This window comes from Trachypithecus francoisi, unplaced genomic scaffold (genome assembly GCF_009764315.1).
Source record: "Trachypithecus francoisi isolate TF-2019V2 unplaced genomic scaffold, Tfra_2.0 Lachesis_group14, whole genome shotgun sequence".
In the NCBI taxonomy this organism is placed as follows: Eukaryota; Metazoa; Chordata; class Mammalia; order Primates; family Cercopithecidae; genus Trachypithecus; species Trachypithecus francoisi.
Genome location: NW_022681459.1, coordinates 51,879,288 through 51,897,671, shown reverse-complemented (window position 1 = coordinate 51,897,671; position 18,384 = coordinate 51,879,288). Strand labels below are relative to the sequence as shown.

The 18,384-nt window shown below is 49.1% G+C and overlaps 1 protein-coding gene across 1 annotated transcript in view; it reads left to right on the top strand.

Annotated features, from left to right (window-relative positions):
- Positions 1 to 18,384, top strand: part of MOV10L1 (Mov10 like RISC complex RNA helicase 1) — a 71,051-nt gene that overhangs the window by 41,471 nt on the left and 11,196 nt on the right. Inside the window, 8 exon segments of the mRNA XM_033233513.1 lie at positions 766 to 824; positions 1,289 to 1,389; positions 9,162 to 9,270; positions 10,437 to 10,615; positions 11,481 to 11,627; positions 12,769 to 12,890; positions 16,257 to 16,356; positions 17,347 to 17,511. Of these exon segments, the coding sequence (XP_033089404.1) occupies positions 766 to 824; positions 1,289 to 1,389; positions 9,162 to 9,270; positions 10,437 to 10,615; positions 11,481 to 11,627; positions 12,769 to 12,890; positions 16,257 to 16,356; positions 17,347 to 17,511 (982 nt within the window).

The window sequence follows — 18,384 nt, the reverse complement described above, 5'->3', positions numbered from 1 at the left end:
CACCCAGGCTGGAGTGCAGTGGTGCCATCTCAGCTCACTGCAACCTCTGCCTGCCGAGTTCCAGTGATTCTCATGCCTCAGCCTCCCGAGTAGCTGGGACTACAGGCGTGCACCACCACCACACCCGGCTAAGTTTTGTATTTTTAGTAGAGGCAGGGTTTCACCATGTTGGCCAGGCTGGTCTCGAACTCCTGATCTCAGGTGATCTGCCCACCTCGGCCTCCCAGAGTGCTGGGATGACACATGTGAGCCACTGCGCCCATCCTCTCCAGTGTTTTTCTGTTCTCTATTTCATTGGTTGTTGGATTGTTGCTGGGATTTTTTTTCTATTGACTTAAAGGTTGTGGCCGGGCGCGGTGGCTCAAGCCTGTAATCCCAGCACTTTGGGAGGCCAAGACGGGCGGATCACGAGGTCAGGAGATCGAGACCATCCTGGCTAACACGGTGAAACCCCGTCTCTACTAAAAATACAAAAACTAGCCGGGCGACGTGGCGGGCGCCTGTAGTCCCAGCTACTCCGGAGGCTGAGGCAGGAGAATGGCGTAAACCCGGGAGGCGGAGCTTGCAGTGAGCTGAGATCTGGCCACTGCACTCCAGCCTGGGCGACAGAGCGAGACTCCGCCTCAAAAAAAAAAAAAATAAAAAAATAAAATAAAATAAAATAAAAAAAATAAAGGTTGTATAATCAAATGTGCATTACTGTGTGCCCGCCGTAATAGTTCTGAATGTAAAGGTAGTTATTTTATGTGGTTTTCTTCCCGGCAGGACTACAAGCAGACGGTGTCACTTTGCACTTGAACAAGTCATCCACTTAGGTGTAAAAGGTATTATTTTTATAGAGTGATAGTGTTACATCTTCACAGAGTATTTTTATAGGCTTCATGTAAAATTTTATGTAAAATAGTTTCTTCAGTCATAATATTAGAAGTAAAACTTTGTTATAGTCATGTTTTTAATTTTCTATCAAGTTTTAGTCTTTTCTTACTATTTCAGTTTAGTGAATAACTAATAATAGCTTGCTTAAATAACTGAAAATAAATTCATCTTGCTCGCTTTTCCCCTCATAAATGTAATTCATTTTTGTTTTTGCAGATGGGCGAGTAAATGGCTTTGTTGTGAAGAACATGCAGTACTAATAATGCTCTGATTTAGAAACAGTGTAACAGGCAGGTTAAGAAAGGAAGGGAATAGAATATTAATTACTTTAGGGTCAGCCATAAACAACCTCTATTAATTTTTTTTAGCTTTTTAGTTATACCTATGCTCTTACCTTTTTTTGTTTTAAAAGTGTTGTTTCCAGAAGAAATTATTTTACAGTCTCCCCAAGTGACGGGAAATTGGAACCATGAACAAGACGCCAAAAGCAATGGACAGCCCACCAGCAAAAAGGTAGTGCTCAGCAGCGCAGCCGCCTCTGCACAGGGGAGGGGAATCTCCTTCTTGGCGTATTAGCGCTCAGTTGACTGGAGTATTCGAGCAGTGTGGTTCACAAATAACCCAAAATTGCAGTTAAAATCAAGTGAACTAAAATATTCACAAAATAGATTTAGTGTAAAGTTTATGTGCAAGGGCTAAGATGGCTACAATATATTAAATAGGGGAAGCAAAGTACGGATGTTTATATGACCTTAGAGTTGGGTTTTGTTTTTTTTTTTTTGTTTTTTTTTTTTTGAGACGGAGTCTTGCTCTTTCGCCCGGGCTGGAGTGCAGTGGCCGGATCTCAGCTCACTGCAAGCTCCGCCTCCCGGGTTTTACGCCATTCTCCTGCCTCAGCCTCCGGAGTAGCTGGGACTACAGGCGCCCGCCACCTCGCCCGGCTAGTTTTTTTTTTGTATTTTTAGTAGAGACGGGGTTTCACCGTGTTAGCCAGGATGGTCTCGATCTCCTGACCTCGTGATCCGCCCGTCTCGGCCTCCCAAAGTGCTGGGATTACAGGCTTGAGCCACCGCGCCCGGCCAGAGTTGGGTTTTTTTCTTTTTCTTTTTCTTTTTCTTTTTTTTTTTTTTTTTCCAGACAGAGTCTCGCTGTGTCACCCAGGCTGGAGTGCAGTGGTGTAATCTTGGCTCACTGCAACCTCCGCCTCCCAGATTCAAGTGATTCTCCTGCCTCAGTCTCCAGAGTAGCTGGGACTATAGGCATGTGCCACCACACCCGGCTAATTGTTGTATTTTTAGTAGAGACAGGGTTTCACCATACTGGTCAGGCTGGTCTTGAACTCCTAACCTTGTGATCCACCCTCCTCGGCCCCCAAAGTGCTGGGATTATAGGCGTGAGCCACCACGCCTGGCTTTAGAGTTTTATTTTTAAATTATATGGTTTTTGTGTACACTTAGGTACATTTATGCGATTGTGTATGCATGGAAAATGTCTGGAAGGATACACACTCCGCAAATTGTTAACATTTCCAAACTTCGTCAGTGTTGCAAAGATATTTTATAAAAACTTCTAGGCCAGGCGCAGTGGCTCACGCCTCTAATCCCAGCACTTTGGGAGACCGAGGCAGGCGGATCATGAGGTCAGGAGTTCGAGACCAGCCTGGCCAAGATGGTGAAACCCCATCTCTACTAAAAATCCAAAAAATTAGCTGGGCGTGCTGGTGTACACCTATAATCCCAGCTACTTGGGAGGCTGAGGCAGGAGAATCACTTGTACCCAGGAGGCAGAGGTTGTAGTGAGCCAAGATTGAGCCACTATACTCCAACCTGGGCAACAAGAGCGAAACTCCATCTCAAAGAGAAAAAAAAGCTTCCATAGTCTAGTCACTCCATAATTAGTAATATAGTGCCTATTATATGCCAGGTGTTGTCCTGGGCTCTCGGTATATTTTTGTGAATACAATAGAAGGTTTTATTTATCTTCGTGTTTCTAATAAGAAAGTCATCTATGCCATGGTGGAGCTTACAACTTATTCTGTGCTATTCAAATTTAGTTTTATGAGCATGTTTTCAATGTATAACATGAATTTTTAAATTATATCTAATACTCAAAAATGTTTACCATTTTATAGTTCCTCCCCCAAAATGCAAAAATGATAGGTTTAGAATGCCTGCACAATCATGGAAAATACGACAAATTAAGCAGCAAGAGGTTATCCTTGAAAGTTATTTGTGGCATATTTTATAGTGATCTCTTTTTTGTTCTGCAAATAGAAAGGAGTCTTCCTCGGACAGTGCTTTTCTTCTCCGTCATCACCTCATTACTAGTTCATTGTACTGCCTGATTCTTAGGGAGAGTCTGTGATGCGGATGGCGTGTGAGGTCGGGGAGGTGTTACTATTTAGGTGGGCACATTTCCAATTGACTGTAGATTTTAAAATGCGAAACATTATCTTCTTATGGATTAACTAGATTGAAAATAAACTCAAGAATCTTTTTTTTTTTTTTTTTTTTGAGACGGAGTCTCGCTCTGTCGCCCAGGCTGGAGTGCAGTGGCCGGATCTCAGCTCACTGCAAGCTCCGCCTCCCGGATTTAAGCCATTCTCCTACCTTAGCCTCCCGAGTAGCTGGGGCTACAGGCGCCTGCCACCTCACCCAGCTAGTTTTTTGTATTTTTTAGTAGAGACGGGGTTTCACTGTGTTAGCCAGGATGGTCTCGATCTCCTGACCTCGTGATCTGCCCATCTCAGCCTCCCAAAGTGCTGGGATTACAGGCTTGAGCCACCGCGCCCGGCCTCAAGAATATTTCATATGTCAACCAAGATAGAATTTCAGGGACCAGATTTATCTTTCTTCCTTAAACAATAAAAAATCACACAAACCATATGGAACAACAGTTTCAGACATTAACATCAGCTATCATAGGACAGGTATTCCTGAGAGAGGAAACAAATGAGGTGACCCCATGGTTTTCCCAACTCACAGCCTTCCGAGAGTGTCTTGGCCAGAGAGCACCAAGAGGGAGCCCAGGTGGAGCCTGGTGACCTATCTGAGTGCAGAGACAGCATTTGGAAGGGTGGGGAGGGCAGGGGGGATAAGGCTGACAGTAGAATGCTGGAGAGAGGGCAGGGCACAGAGAGCATCTGGGGACCTACAGAGGTTCCTCCTTGAGTTTTCAGCTGAGCATTGATGAATGCATGATGTGAGTAAAATACCCAGGCCTGGAAAAGAACCAGCTGGAAAGAACAGCAAGAAAAATCCTTAAAGTTGACACAGTGCCAAAAATAGCTGTGCCCACAGCCAGAGAAGAAAAACCTCATAATTCACATGTAGAGTCCTTGGGAGGGTGTTGTCTCAGGAGTGTAGAAAGTCCAGCCCTTGACTGAAGGCTGCTCCGGCCCAGACTGACAAAGTATGATGGCCTCAAAAGGAGCAAGCTGTTCCCAAATAATTGGATTGCATCCCAGAACAAAGTTTAAGAATATTTATAGGAATATAAAATTATCCAGCACCCAACAAGGTATAAAATGAACACTGTCTGACATCTGATTAAAAAATGAAAAAGTGAAAAACATAACCCAAAAGGAGGAAATTTAGTCAGTTGGAACCAACCCCCCAAAATAACATGGTAGAATTAGCAGACAAGGACATTAAAACAGTTATAAATAAGTTCCATGTGTTCCAGAAAGTAGAAGACATGAGCATGTTAATTGGAGACATGAAAGATATATAAAAGACAATTTTATCTTCTAGGAATGAAAACTTCAGTGCCTAAAATGAAAAATATATTGGACAGAATTATCAGCAGACTAGACAATGCAGAAGGAAAAAAGTGAACTTAAAGACGGAGCAATAGAAACTATCTAAAATGGAACAGAAGTAGAGGCTGCAGTGAGCTGAAATCGTGCCACTGCACTCCAGTGTGGGCAATAGAATACAGCAAGACTCCATCCCAGAAAAAAATTAGCTGGGTGCGGTGGCATGCACCTGTAGACCCAGCTACTTAGGAGGCTGAGGCAGGAGAATCGCTTGAACCCAGGAGGTGGAGATTGCAGTGAGCCGAGATCATGCCACTGCACTCCAGCCTGGGTGACAGAGTGAGACTCTGTCTCAGAAATTATATATATACACACACACACACACATATATATGCATATATATATTTATATGACACATGTATATGAGACCAAGAGGGTTCATCCCAGGAATGGCTTAACGTTCCAAAAATCAATGTGTAATATACCATATTAACAAACTGAAAAGGAAAAACCATCTGACAAAATCCAGCATCCATTCCTGATCAAAATTCGGCAAACTAGAAATAAAAGGAAATTTCCGTTGCCTACAAAAACCTACGTAGTGATAACTAAATGCTCTTTGCTTGTAAGATCAGGATCAGAGCATGTTTACTCAGCATTTCTGCCCAGCGTTGTGCAATGAAGCAGAAAGAAAAGGCATCCACATCCTGTAGAAAGTCTGATGGAGGCTGGGTATAGTGACTCATGCTGGTAATCCCAGCACTTTGGGAGGCTGAGATGGGAAAATCACTGAGAACAGCCTGGGCAACATGCAAGACCCTGTCTCTGTTTTTAAACAGTTTAAAAATTAGCTGGGCATGGTGGCACACACCTATAGTCCCAGCTACTCAGGGGGCTGAGGCAGGAGGATCCCTTGAGCCTGGCAGATCGAGGCTGCAGTGAGCTGTGATTGTACCTCTACACTGCAGCACTGATAAAGTGAAACCCTGTCTCAAAAAAAAAAAAAGAAGAGAAAAAACCCGATGAGATCTAAAATGAAGCTGTTAGAACTAATAAGTAATTTTGCAATATACAAGATCAGTGTAGAAAAATAAGTTATATATATATTGCCAGTAAACACTCAGAAATTGTTTTTTGGTTTGTTTTTTGTTTGTTTTGAGCAGAGTCTCGCTCTGTTGCCCAGGTCGGAGTGCAGTGGCAGATCTCGGCTCACTGCAACCTCCACCTCCCAGATTCAAGCAGTTCTCCTGCCTTGGCCTCCTGAGTAGCTGGGATTATAGGTGCCTGCCATCGCACCCTGCTAAATTTTGTATTTTTAGTAGAGACAAGGTTTCACCATGTTGGCCAGGCTGGTCTCGAACTCCTGACCTCATGATCCGCCCACCTCAGCCTCCCAAAGTGCTGGGATTACAGGCGTGAGCCACCATACCCGGCCTGAATTTTTTTTTTTTTTAAGTAGCACCTAAATGTTTTAAACATTAGGGATACATCTGACAAAAGATGGGCAACAAAATACGTAAATAAATGGAGAGAGATACTATTTGTATCTCTGGGGTCCGAAGACTCCATATTATCAAGTTACCTGTTTTACCTAAAATGATCTGTAAATGCAGAACACATGCAAAAACATGAACCTGTATCTGTACCTCACAGCATAGACAAAAACTAACTTACTCTGTGGTTCGTAGCCGTAAATGTAAAGCCTAAAACTATACATCTAGAAAACAGTGTAGAAGAACATCTGCACGTCCTTTGGGCAAGGATTTTTTTATGTGACACTAAGAGCATGACGTATAAAGAAACTAATATATTGGACTTCAGTGAAATTAAGTATTTTGCTGTTGAAAAGACACTGTTAGGCACAATGGCATACACTTTTAGTCCCAGTGACCCAGGGGACTGAGGCTGGAGGATCTCTTGAGCCCAGGAGTTCAAGGCTAGCCTGGGCAACAGAAAAACTCTGTCTCAAAAAAAAAAGAAAAAGAAAAAGAAAAGACACTAGTAAAACAACGGAAAATGACAGACTAGAGAAAATAATTTGCAAATCACATCTGATCAAGAACTTGTATTCGGAAAACACAGTATTCTACAAACTGCCTAGGAACTCAGTTTTTAAAAATGGATCAAACACTTGAACACTTTACCAAAGAATACATACAGATGGTAATAAACACATGAAAGATGTTCAACATCATTAGTTGTTAGGGAAACACAAACCACAACGAGGTACCACTGAACACCTACTAGAATGGCCAGAAATTGAGTTGGACCATCTGTGCACTGGTGAGCACGTGGGGCCGCTGGCACGTACCCTGCTGTGGGAAGGGGGTGTGGCACACCACTGTGCAAAAGGTGTTCTTAAGAAGCTGGATGCACACCTGCCATACTACCCAGTCATTTCTCTCTAGGCGTGTGCCCCAGAGAGATGAAGACCTGCGGCCACGCCAGGACCCATACACAAAGCTCACAGCAGCTGGATTTTTAATCACCAAAAACGAAACAACCCAGTGTCCATGAGCAGGTGAATGGACAAGCAAGTCGCATTGCGTGCGTACAATGGAACGTGACTCAGCAATGCAGGGAGCAAGCTGTTGACATGCAACAGCACAGGTGGCTCTCCAGTGAGTCACACTGCGTGCATTCATGTGAAGTAGGAAGTTCCAGAGCACGTGAGCAGCCAGTGTGACTGGAGGGCTGCGGCACAAGGCGGCTCTGGGGACTGACGGGTCTGTTTGTCATCTCGATTGTGCTGATGGTTTTATGGGTATGTGCACATGTCAGACTTGTCAAGTCACACATTCAAATATGTGCACCTTATTGTATGTCAGTCACACTGCAAAACACAATAGTTGTGGGAGGAGAATATTGGCATAAACTTCTAAACCATGGGTGTCCAATCTGTTGGCTTCCCTGGGCCACATGGGAAGAAGATTTGTCTTGGGCCACACATAAAATTCACTAACACTAATGATAGCTGATGAGCTGAAAAAAAAAAATCACAAAAACACTCACAATGTTTTAAAAAGTTTACGAATATGTATTGGGCTGCATTCAGAGCTGTCTCCTGGGCCGCATGCAGTCCATGGGTTGCTGGTCGGACAAGCCTGTTTTAGACTAAAACTTAGTAATGTGTGTGTAAATTTTTTAATGTGAGACTTTTTTTTTTTTTTTTGAGACAGAGTCTTCCTCTGTCCTCCTAACTGCAGTGCAGTGTCGCGGTCATGGCTCACTGCAACCTTGACCTCCTGGACTCAAGCAATGCTTCCACCTCAGCCTCCTGAAGTGCTCAGATTATAGGTGTGAGCCACTACTGCTGACCCCAGAACTTTCGATTTTACAGATTCCAGAATCTGTCATATGAAAGTAATGAAGTTGTTTAACAAAGATATATGTGCAAAGCTGTGAATTACAGATTATAATGAAAAAAATGGAAAATCCCACTGGTTTAGGACAAATGCCGTTTATGTTGGAACGTACAACCAATTCTTGTGTAGGATCCTTTTTTTTTTTTTTCTGGGACAGTCTTGCTCTTTCGCCAGGCTGAAGTGGACTGGCGCAATCCTGGCTCACTGCAACCTCCGCCTCCCGGGTTCAAGCGATTCTCCTGCCTCAGCCTCCCGAGTAGCTGCTGACACCACGGCCAGCTAATTTTTGTATTTTTAGTAGAGACAGTGTTTCACCATGTTGCCCAGGATGGTCTTGATCTCTTGACCTCGTGATCTGCCCGCCTCAGCCTCCCAAAGTGCTGGGATTACAGGCGTGAGCCACTGCACCCAGCCTTCTTTTTTTTTTTTTTTTTTTTTGAGGTGGGGGGTCTCCGTCACCCAGGCTGGAGTTGGTCGTGCAATCTCCACTCACTGCAGCCCCGCCTCCTGGGCTCAAGTGATCCTCCCACCTCAGCCTGCCAAGTAGCTGGGACCACAGGTGAGTACTACCATGCCTTGCTAATTTTTTTTTTTTTTTTTTTTTGTATTTTTGCTAGAAACAGGGTTTCACCATGTTGCCCAGGCTAGTCTTGAACTCCTGGGCTCAAGTGACCCACCTGCCTTGGCTTCCCACAGTGGTGGGATGACAGACGTGAGCCCCGCGCCCGGCCTGGTGCAGGATCTTGCCTGACGTCAACAGGCAGCACTGGCACTTTGCACACTCTGCAGGCCCGTGAGACCCAGAGCCCTGGGCTGTACCCTTGACCGTCCCCTGCAGGTTCCCCCACTGTCCAGCCTGGAAAGCAGGTAGGATGTACCAAGGGAAGACAATAAAATAAAATGTAGTCCTGCGCTTTGGTTTCATCACAAATTTTACTTTATGTTTATTTCTAAAAGCAAGTTCAAAGAAAAAGCATAAGCCTTTTTAGCAGCTTTTTATCTGATAATCTGTTTTTTCTTTATTTTTCAAAGGGTCTGACCTGTGATCCATCCAAAGAGCTGTTAAAGTAGAACACTAGATGTTTATGTTTGCTCTTTCAACCAAGCCAGTGTAAACACCGAGCGGTTTTTTTAAAACCATTTTTCTGCCTGATAATTTCTAGAATAGGAAAACGATGACGGACCAAGCTGAACATGGAACAAAGGAGAGAAGTGTTGGTGACAAGGACCTGCCGGCGCTGACACCCTTTACTGCAGAGATGAGTGATTGGGGTATGTGCTTGTGAGGTGCAAGGAGAAGAGCAACCCCGAGACTCTTGTCTGGAAAACGGGGACTTTGAGGAGTGGGCTCTCATGCAGAAGGAAGAACATTCGGGGGACGTGTGGCCTGTGGCAGGTGGCTGCCGTCTCCATCTTGACTGGAGACTCGGTGTTTTAGGTTAGATACTTTAAGAAGACTTTTAGCCAGGCGCGGTGGCTCACACCTGTAATCCCAGCACTTTGGGAGGCCGAGACGGGCAGATCACGAGGTCAGGAGATCAAGACCATCCTGGCTAGTACGGTGAAACCCCGTCTCTACTAAAAAATAGAAAAAACTAGCCAGGCGAGGTGGCGGGCGCCTGTAGTCCCAGCTACTTGGGAGGCTGAGGCAGGAGAATGGCATAAACCCAGGAGGCAGAGCTTGCAGTGAGCTGAGATCCGGCCACTGCACTCCAGCCTGGGCGACAGAGCGAGACTCTGTCTCAAAAAAAAAAAAAAAAAAAGAATTTAGATTCTGGGTTTTTTTTCCAGGTATTCTTTGTGATGTGGACATTTTCTAATCCAGTCTCTAATATTTGAGTGTGATCTCTAAAGCTGCAGAATCAGTTGATGCCCTGTCATTTTCCTCTCAGAAGCTGCATTCGTTCTCCTGAACCTCTTTAACAAAGCACAGACAGGTTGAGTGCAGAGCTCACACCTGTCATCCTAACACTTTTGGGAAGCTGAGGTGGGCAGATCACATGAGCTCAGGAGTTCGAGACCAGCCTGGACAACATGGCGAAACCCTGTCTCTATACAAAAAAAAAAAAAATACAAAAATTAGCCAGGTGTGGTGGTGGGTGCCTGTGGTCCCAGCTACCTGGGAGGCTGATGTGGAAGGATTGCTTGAGCTCAGGAGGTGGAGGTTACAGTGAGCTGAGATTGTGCCACTGTACTCCAACCTGGGTGACAGGGCCAGACCCTGTCTCAGAAAAGAAAAAAAAAAAAGCGCGCACAGATTATTAAAGGAATGCCCCTGTGCGCGTCTTACCCATGGTCACGCTGAAGAGCTGCTCCCTGTCTGTGGCTCTGATTTAGCCTTTACACAGCCGCGCTGACACCTGACCTAGGTGAGGATGTGTCCGTAGCCGATGAGAGTTGTTTGCATCTAACTGAAACTTTCCCCACTTTGAATACAGTAGATGAAATTCAGACCCCTAAAGCAAGAAAGATGGAGTTTTTCAATCCAGTGCTAAATGAAAATCAGAAGTTAGCAGTTAAAAGGATTCTGAGTGGCGACTGCCGTCCCCTCCCGTATATTCTCTTTGGACCTCCTGGGACTGGAAAAACAGTGACAATAATAGAGGCTGTTTTACAGGTAAGGACAGCGGCGCCGCGGGTGCTGTGGCTCTGTGCTGCTGTTCACGTGTCATCCGTGTCTTCAGGAAGTGTGAGTTTAGATTGTAGAGTCGGACAGCTGGAAAGAGCTTGAGAAATACTAGTTATTTCATAATGTTAAGTCTGTTTATGTGGGTATGTGGGGATTTAAAAGCCTATTTCATAGGTTTAGAAGGAAACTCATTTTTAGCTAGTAAACTGTTTGAATCATGAAATTTTGCCGCAGAAGTAACTCTTGGAGTAGCTACAGCCACCATTCTGCAGAAGTTTTAGATATCTTCATTTGTAATTGAAGTTCAGTTTGTGAAAATATTGTGTACAAATGCTTCTTGACTTTTGATGGGGTTACCACCTAATAAACCCATCGTAATGGGATTTGGGAAAAGCCTGTTTCAGGCTCATCAGGGCATGATCTGTTGTAAGTTGAGGAGCAGACTGACTGGGGATGGCCTTCACACCATCATACAGTCAAAAAAGCGTTAAGTCAGACCATTGTAAGTCGAAGACTGTCTACATTTAGTGTCATTCGGGATTCAAATTAGCGAACAGGTATTGAGTACACAATTGTACAACATGCCGGATGTGTGCAGATGAATCTGACTCCGTTTCTGCCCTGGAAGGTGGTTTAGAATCTTAGAGAGTGCCGAGAACCTTCCCACCTTACCCACGCCTTGGCAGCGGTGTGATGAGGCAGAGTTGTGGCCCGGGTCTCAATGTGTTGGGGGCTGGCATCTGAGCCCACACAGCTGAGTTCCTGCACCGAATGTTCATGCTGAGCTTAGGCTCCTGGTTTCCACCTTGCATGTGGATGTTGAGCCTTGGTCTCTTGTGTGTCTTTGATGAAGGTACACTTTGCCTTGCCAGACAGTCGGATTTTAGTCTGTGCGCCCTCCAACAGCGCCGCTGACCTCGTGTGTCTGCGGCTGCATGAGAGCAAGGTGCTACGGCCAGCCGCCATGGTCCGGGTGAACGCCACCTGCAGGTTTGAGGAGGTGAGCTCTTGTGAGCAGTGGGAGGGCACCAGAACCCCTCCGTGGAACATAGGAAATGCCAAGTGAGCAGGGGAGGGCAGGGATAGGAGGGTGGGCAGAGAGGTGCCACAGAAAGCTGTGTTTGAGAAATGGCTCTGCAGTGGGTCCTCCCTCACCGCTAAATAGTGGAGCTTGACTGCTGAATATTTCATCACATTCTCATTCTGTGTGAGTTATCAGACCTATTGTGGGCATTCGTAGCCTTGTTAAATTATCACATTCCTCTTTTATTTAATCCCCAAATGTCTCGTTACTTTATAAGTTTTGTTTTGTTGGTTTGGTTTTAAGTATCCCTTTAGGGAAATTTTAAGTTGCTGGTTTGGTTATAAAGTATTGCTTTTGTTTGTTTGTTTGAGACGGAGTTTTTGCTCTTATTGCCCAGGCTGGAGTGCAATGGTGTGATCTCGGCTAACTGCAACCTCCGCCTCCTGGGTCCAAGCCATTCTCCTGTCTCAGCCTCCCAAGTACCTAGGATTACAAGTGTGGGCCACCACATCCAGCTAATTTTGTATTTTTAGTAGAGACAGGGTTTCACCATGTTGGTCAGGCTGGTCATGAACTCCTCCTGACCTCAAGTGATCCACCTGCCTCTGCCTCCCAAAGTGCTGGGATTACAGACTTCAGCCACGTGCCCGGCCTGAAATATTGTGTTTAAAAAAGACATTGAAAATAGCTGGGTGTGGTGGCACGTGCTTGTAATCCCAGCCACTGGGGAGGCTGAAGCAGGAGAATCGCTTGAACCCGGGAGGCGGAGGCTGCAGGGAGCCGAGATCGCACCCCTGGGCGACAGAGCAAGAGCAAGACTCCATCTCTAAATAAACAAACAAACAAACCGAATAGAAAATGTACAGGGTTGTTTTGGGAAAGGATCTGCAGGATTGTGTGTTATATGTGACTCTAGAGTTGATAAAATATGGACGGAATTGATAAGGAAGTATGAAGTGTTTTGAGGAAAAAACCTTAAATCATTACTTAGACGTAACTAAGAAGTGGCACCAGGGCGAGGTTCCCTTTTGGAATTCTTTTTGCTCTGGTGATTCCGTCCAGTTTATAGAAGTGCTTAATAATTGGAGGAGTAAACTCTATGCCTCCTTGCCCCCAGATAGTTATCGATGCCGTCAAACCGTATTGCAGAGACGGAGAAGACATCTGGAAAGCCTCACGCTTCCGGATAATCGTCACCACTTGCAGCAGCTCAGGGCTGTTTTACCAAATAGGAGTGAGGTGAGCCCTGGGCGTGGAGTGCGGCGCGGGACTTCCCAGAGCAGAGGTCATTGTCCTCTCCTAGCTTCTGTCTGAGGGGTGGATGACCCAGAGACTCAGTGCTCAGGGAGGGAGGTAGGGCTATGGGCGAAAAAGGCTGGTTGGGGAGGGCCGTGCTTGAGTGGAGCCAGGAAGGCCAAGACCGCAAGGGCTCGAAGGAGCCAGCAGTGGGATGGGCAGGCAGATGGACTGGCCCGTGTAGAGGCCCCACAGTTGGAGAACGCTGAGGTCTCCCCAAAGGAGACTGGAACCAGAGACTCGTGAGCAGGAACGTCCTGCATGAGGTGGTGAAGGGGAGGCCTGGAGCCTGGGCCTGTTGGGCCGTGGAGGGGCCTTTGGACTGACCACTGGTGAGCTGGGAAGCCAGTGAAGGGCTTCTGAGCAGGAGAGTGAGTCGCTTGGAGTGGGCATGGGGAGGCAGGCTGCCTAGGAAACGGCTGGGCTCTGTAAGGTCAGACCCTCGGGGGCCATTTGTGCCCCTGGTGCTGGGGTCTCTGCAGGGGAGGCAGGCAGAGGAGATGGAGTGCAGGGTGCCGGCTGTCACAGGAGGGCCTCCCCTGGGGGCTGGGAGGAAGAGCTCTGAGCCCAGGGAGGCTGAGTGAGGACCAAGGCACTCTCAGATCCCCGTGCAAGGAGGTGGGGTCGGGGAGGCAGCAGGCAGCTCCCTCTCAGTGAGTATAGCCAGACAGTGTCGGGGGCATAGGCTGAGGGTGAGAGAGGGAGAAGCCAGGGGCTCCGAGGGAAGCCCCACCCTCCCTGACGGCCTGGAGACAGGTCGCCCTGGACAGTGTCCAGCGTCACGGTGGTCGTGAGGGTGACCACAGGAGGTGGTCTGTCAGCTCCACACGGAGCAAAGGCACAGCCGGCCACGCCTATCACAACGTGTCATGAATAGTTTCATCGGCGTGTTTTAGTCTCTCATATACACAACGTCCTTTCATCATGAGATTAGTAAAACATGATTGATGAAACACTTTACAATTTTTTTGGTTCAAGTCTTCAAAATCCACGATGTATTTTATACTTAGAGCGTGTCAGGTTTCCGACTAGCCACTGTGCGGTGCCCGAGAGCCATGTGTGACTACTGGATTGGACAGCACGGATCTGAACAAGAGAGGGATTTTTTTTAATGTGTGTTGATGAGTCAAAGGTCAAGAGCTGAAGAGCCCGGCCTCACTGGGGTGCAGAGGGCTCTGTGGGGGCGGGGCAGGCACAGCATGGACCCTGCACCCTGGAGCTAACCTCCAGGTAGTGGAAGGAGGTGACCGGCTAGGGCAGGCCGCTCTCTCAGAGACGCTCTGTGCAGAAGCAGCAAGGGTGTTGCAGCCCAGCTGCAGAGGCCCCACAGGGTTAGCTGGCCAGGCCACTGGGGGCGGCTGGAGCGGGGAGGGACACTTCAAAGGGTAAAGTAGCAGCAACATCATCTGGCAAAAGTGACATTAAATAACTGCAATTAACACAGAATTCAGGCCGGGCGCGGTGGCTCAAGCCTGTAATCCCAGCACTTTGGGAGGCCGAGACGGGCGGATCACGAGGTCAGGAGATCGAGACCATCCTGGCTAACACGGTGAAACCCCGTCTCTACTAAAAATACAAAAACTAGCCGGGCGAGATGGCGGGCGCCTATAGTCCCAGCTACTCGGGAGGCTGAGGCAGGAGAATGGCGTAAACCCGGGAGGCGGAGCTTGCAGTGAGCTGATATCCGGCCACTGCACTCCAGTCCGGGCAACAGAGCGAGACTCCGCCTCAAAAAAAAAAAAAAAAAAAACACAGAATTCAAACCTAAATGCTTACATTCTAGGAAAGATACATAATGTTAATTTTTTTCAACAGCAGTGGGGACATGAGATAGGGAAATGGCAGTGTGCTGGTTGCTGCATCTTTCACTGGGAGGGTGCACGGTGTCACTTGTAAAATCCGTGTCTTGAGACCTGAAGTGAAAGGTGTCAGCTGGCCATGAGTGAGTGCAGGACGTGCAGGACGTGTGGGGCGCAGCGCTGCTGTGAGCAGGAGCCTACCCCGCACAGCTCTGACCACAGGGTCTCAGCCCACAGTGGGACACCTGAGGCTCAGAGGTGATGGATTTGCCTAGCGTCTGGGGTTGGAGAGGGGAGATCCTGGACTCAGCAGTGAGAAGGGTGTGGGCCCACGGTGCCTCCTGTTGAGTGTTGGCGTGGCTCCGGACACTCTCCGTGCCCCATACCTGCTTCCTCGGGTGTCAGGACCTGTTTCTGTCCCAACAGCATTTCCCCACTGAGGCCTCCTGACCACAGAGTAGAAGCTGCTGGGATGGGCGAGCCAGTGAACTTGGGGCGCCTGTTCCTCAGCTTGTGGCCCCAGGTGGGGCAGCCCCTCTGTACTCCAGAAACAGATCATGAGCCGAACGAGCTCCTGCTCTTCGCTCAGTCCCACAGCCTTCCCATGCAAGAGCTCTGCAACTTCTCCTGTGGGGGCTGAGCCATGAACAGGCAGTTGCATCTGACGACTCCTTCCTGCAAAATCCCCACCCCCTCCATTAGCAACGCTGTGGACTCTCTGCCCCTGTACCTCCCTTGCCACACCTGGGCACATGGAGAAGGAAGAGCTGGACAGGCATCCTCCAGGAGGAGCTGCTCTGTAGCTGGGAACCTCACTGAGTTTGCAGCAGGGGCCAGAATTGTGGGGAGCCATTCTAGAGACCCCATTTTCTTAATAGTGCCGCAGATTGGGAAGTGGCTCCCGGGGCCTCAGCCTATTGGCGTGGCAGGCTGGGCAGTGCCCAGCTGAGAATAGCTCACAAGGATGAGTCAAGAGGAAATGAGCGGATGGCAGGAGAGGCCACCATCTGTGGCTGCCTGCCCGGCCAGGCTTGTTCTCAGCGCTTCACGGCGGCCAGCTCGGCTCTCACCCTAGCCGCCTCCTGAGGGACACGTGGAGGTGGAGGCTCAGAGAGGGGAGATTAGGACTCAAACCTGGGCATTTGATAATCACAGGAGTGAGACGCAGGTGGAGAGCAGGCCAGGAGCCTGCAGCGCTTCTCCTGTGAGCTGCCCCCAGGAAGCGCTCATGTGTTGCCCCTCGCCCCCACCCCTTCTTCCCTCCACATCTCTAGAAATACAGACATTGCGTGCAGAGCACCGGGTGCTGATGTGGCTTAGCCGGCATCTCCTGATGCCTGTGGCCTGTCCTCCCTCCAGCAGGGTGACACCCAGAACCCCAGCTCCTGCACACCCCTGGGCAACCCCGCTTGGCCCCATGGGTGCTGAGCGTGGCTTTGCCAGTGTGTCAGAGGCATCGATTGCTAAAACAGTTTGGCAGAAATTACCATTTAGAACATCTTTGCTCTAGAGTTGGACACTTCACTCACGTGTTTGTGGACGAGGCTGGGCAGGCAAGTGAGCCGGAATGCCTCATTCCTCTGGGGCTGATGTCAGACGTCAGTGGTCAGGTAAGTCGCGACTACTGTGTGTGCTGCTTCCTCCTCACCCTGTTCTCCTGTGAGGGTGGGGGCTGCGGTCCTGCCGGGGGCAGTCACAGCCGCACGGGGTCAGGTGGAAGTGCCAGGGACCCTGAGGTGCTGGGGCCATGGGTCTCTATTGTACTTTATTCCTTTTGGACAAGGAGTGAATGTCTTGACTCACTCTAAAACGGAGGTTAGGAGCCATTCTAGGTATTGGGGATGCAATGGTCAAGTCAGGAATGTGGTCCTTGCTGTGGGTCAGCCAGCCGCTCAGTGTCTGGAGGGGCCAACAGGGCGGGTGCTCCTGCTTCTGACCCGCCTGCGCCTCTGGCTGCCCCGGCCTTCAGCTCTATGCATCCTCTGTTGTCCGCTCCCACCTGTTTCCTCCCTGGGTGCTTCTGATGGTGGCATGGGTGTCACCTTGAACTCCCCTGTTTCCCTCCCTGTGGCTCATCGAGGCGAGCTCATCCAGCGTCCAGCGCTGGACGTTTCAGGCTCCTCCTTGGCGCCCGTCCTAGATGCCTGTCCCAGTCACCAGGCATGGGGTGGAGCATGAAGGTGGCGCTGAGGGAGGGAGCAGGGATTGGTCCAGGTGGAGCAGTGGCGTCGGGTGGCCTCACCAGGTCAAGGCAACCATGGGCAAGAGGCCAGGGGCAGGTGGGATGGCGGCCAGGGCCGGCCACGCAGAAGCTTCCAGAAGATAGATGGCATCCTTGGGGCTCTTACCACTTTGAGAGATTTGCAGGAAAGCCAGGCTGCAGAAGCCGGGCAGGTGGCAGGACTTCAGGGAGAAGCGGGGAGAGATGGCTGCAAGCCCTGTCGGCATCCCCTGGTCTCCCAGCCCCTCCCGTCATCCCCTGCAGCCAGAGCAGGCGTGGGCTGGCCTTGCGCGCGGCCCCACCCCGACCCGAGCCCGTGGGTGTGGCAGTGGCCCCTCGGCCCCTCCCTGCGTGGGCTGAGACCGGCCTCCCTGTGCAGATTGTGCTGGCAGGAGACCCCATGCAGCTTGGCCCAGTCATTAAGTCCAGACTCGCCATGGCCTATGGGCTGAACGTGTCCTTGTTGGAACGGCTGATGTCTCGACCTGCATACCAGAGGGACGAAAATGCTTTCGGTGCTTGTGGCGCACATAACCCCCTGTTGGTAAGTCACAGACTCCAGCGTGTTCTGGTCCCAGTTCAGTAGACACAGGCTCCGGGGCAGTTGAGCAGCTCGCCCCTCTGTCCACCCGAGTCATCTCTGTCCGTGGGCAGAGTGCAGTAGAGCACCCACTGCAGCGCCTCCCCCGTCAGCAGAAACTGTAGCCTCTGAGACTCTGGGGTCAGATACAGTAAAATACAGTGAAACTGAGACTCTGGGGTCAGATACAGTAAAATAAGTTAAAATCTGTGTTACTCTGTGAACATAAGAAAAGCAGGAAGTCACTTTTGTGACTTAAAAAGCCTGCCCTAGAGTGACTGCAGGCAATGTTTCCTCAGTGGTCTCCGACCCCAAGGTCCCACTGAAGTGCAGGTTCTGGGCTCTCAGCCAACCTTGTACCAAATTCTGAGGGATGGGCTTTGGGATTTGCATCTTTGGAGCCCCCAGCACACTGAGCTTGGGCCTCCAGGGCCCATCATTAAACAGTGAACCAAGTAGCCTCAGTTTTTAAGCCCCTGTAGCCCACAGAAGAACAGTCTCCATCTGATTCCCGTTGCCAGTATTAACATCAATAGAAAATGAGGGGCAGTTACTGTGGGCAGACTTTCAGGGAAAAGGACTGGACCCCATTCCTGGTTATCAAGGGTGTGGGGCAGGTAGGGGTCTTCAGGCCAAGGAAGGTCTCATGAGGGACCACTCACAAGACAGGCACCGGCTGTGCCAGGAGGCCATGAAACTGCCCCCAGGAAGACGGCCAGCCGCGACCAGCTGCTGGGCCTAAAGGGCGCCTGAGAGCTCTGCTGCCCCCGAGAGGTTCGCCTCATTCTCCAGTGCCCCTGCACCCCTCCACGCACTAGCTACTTTGCTGGAGGTGTG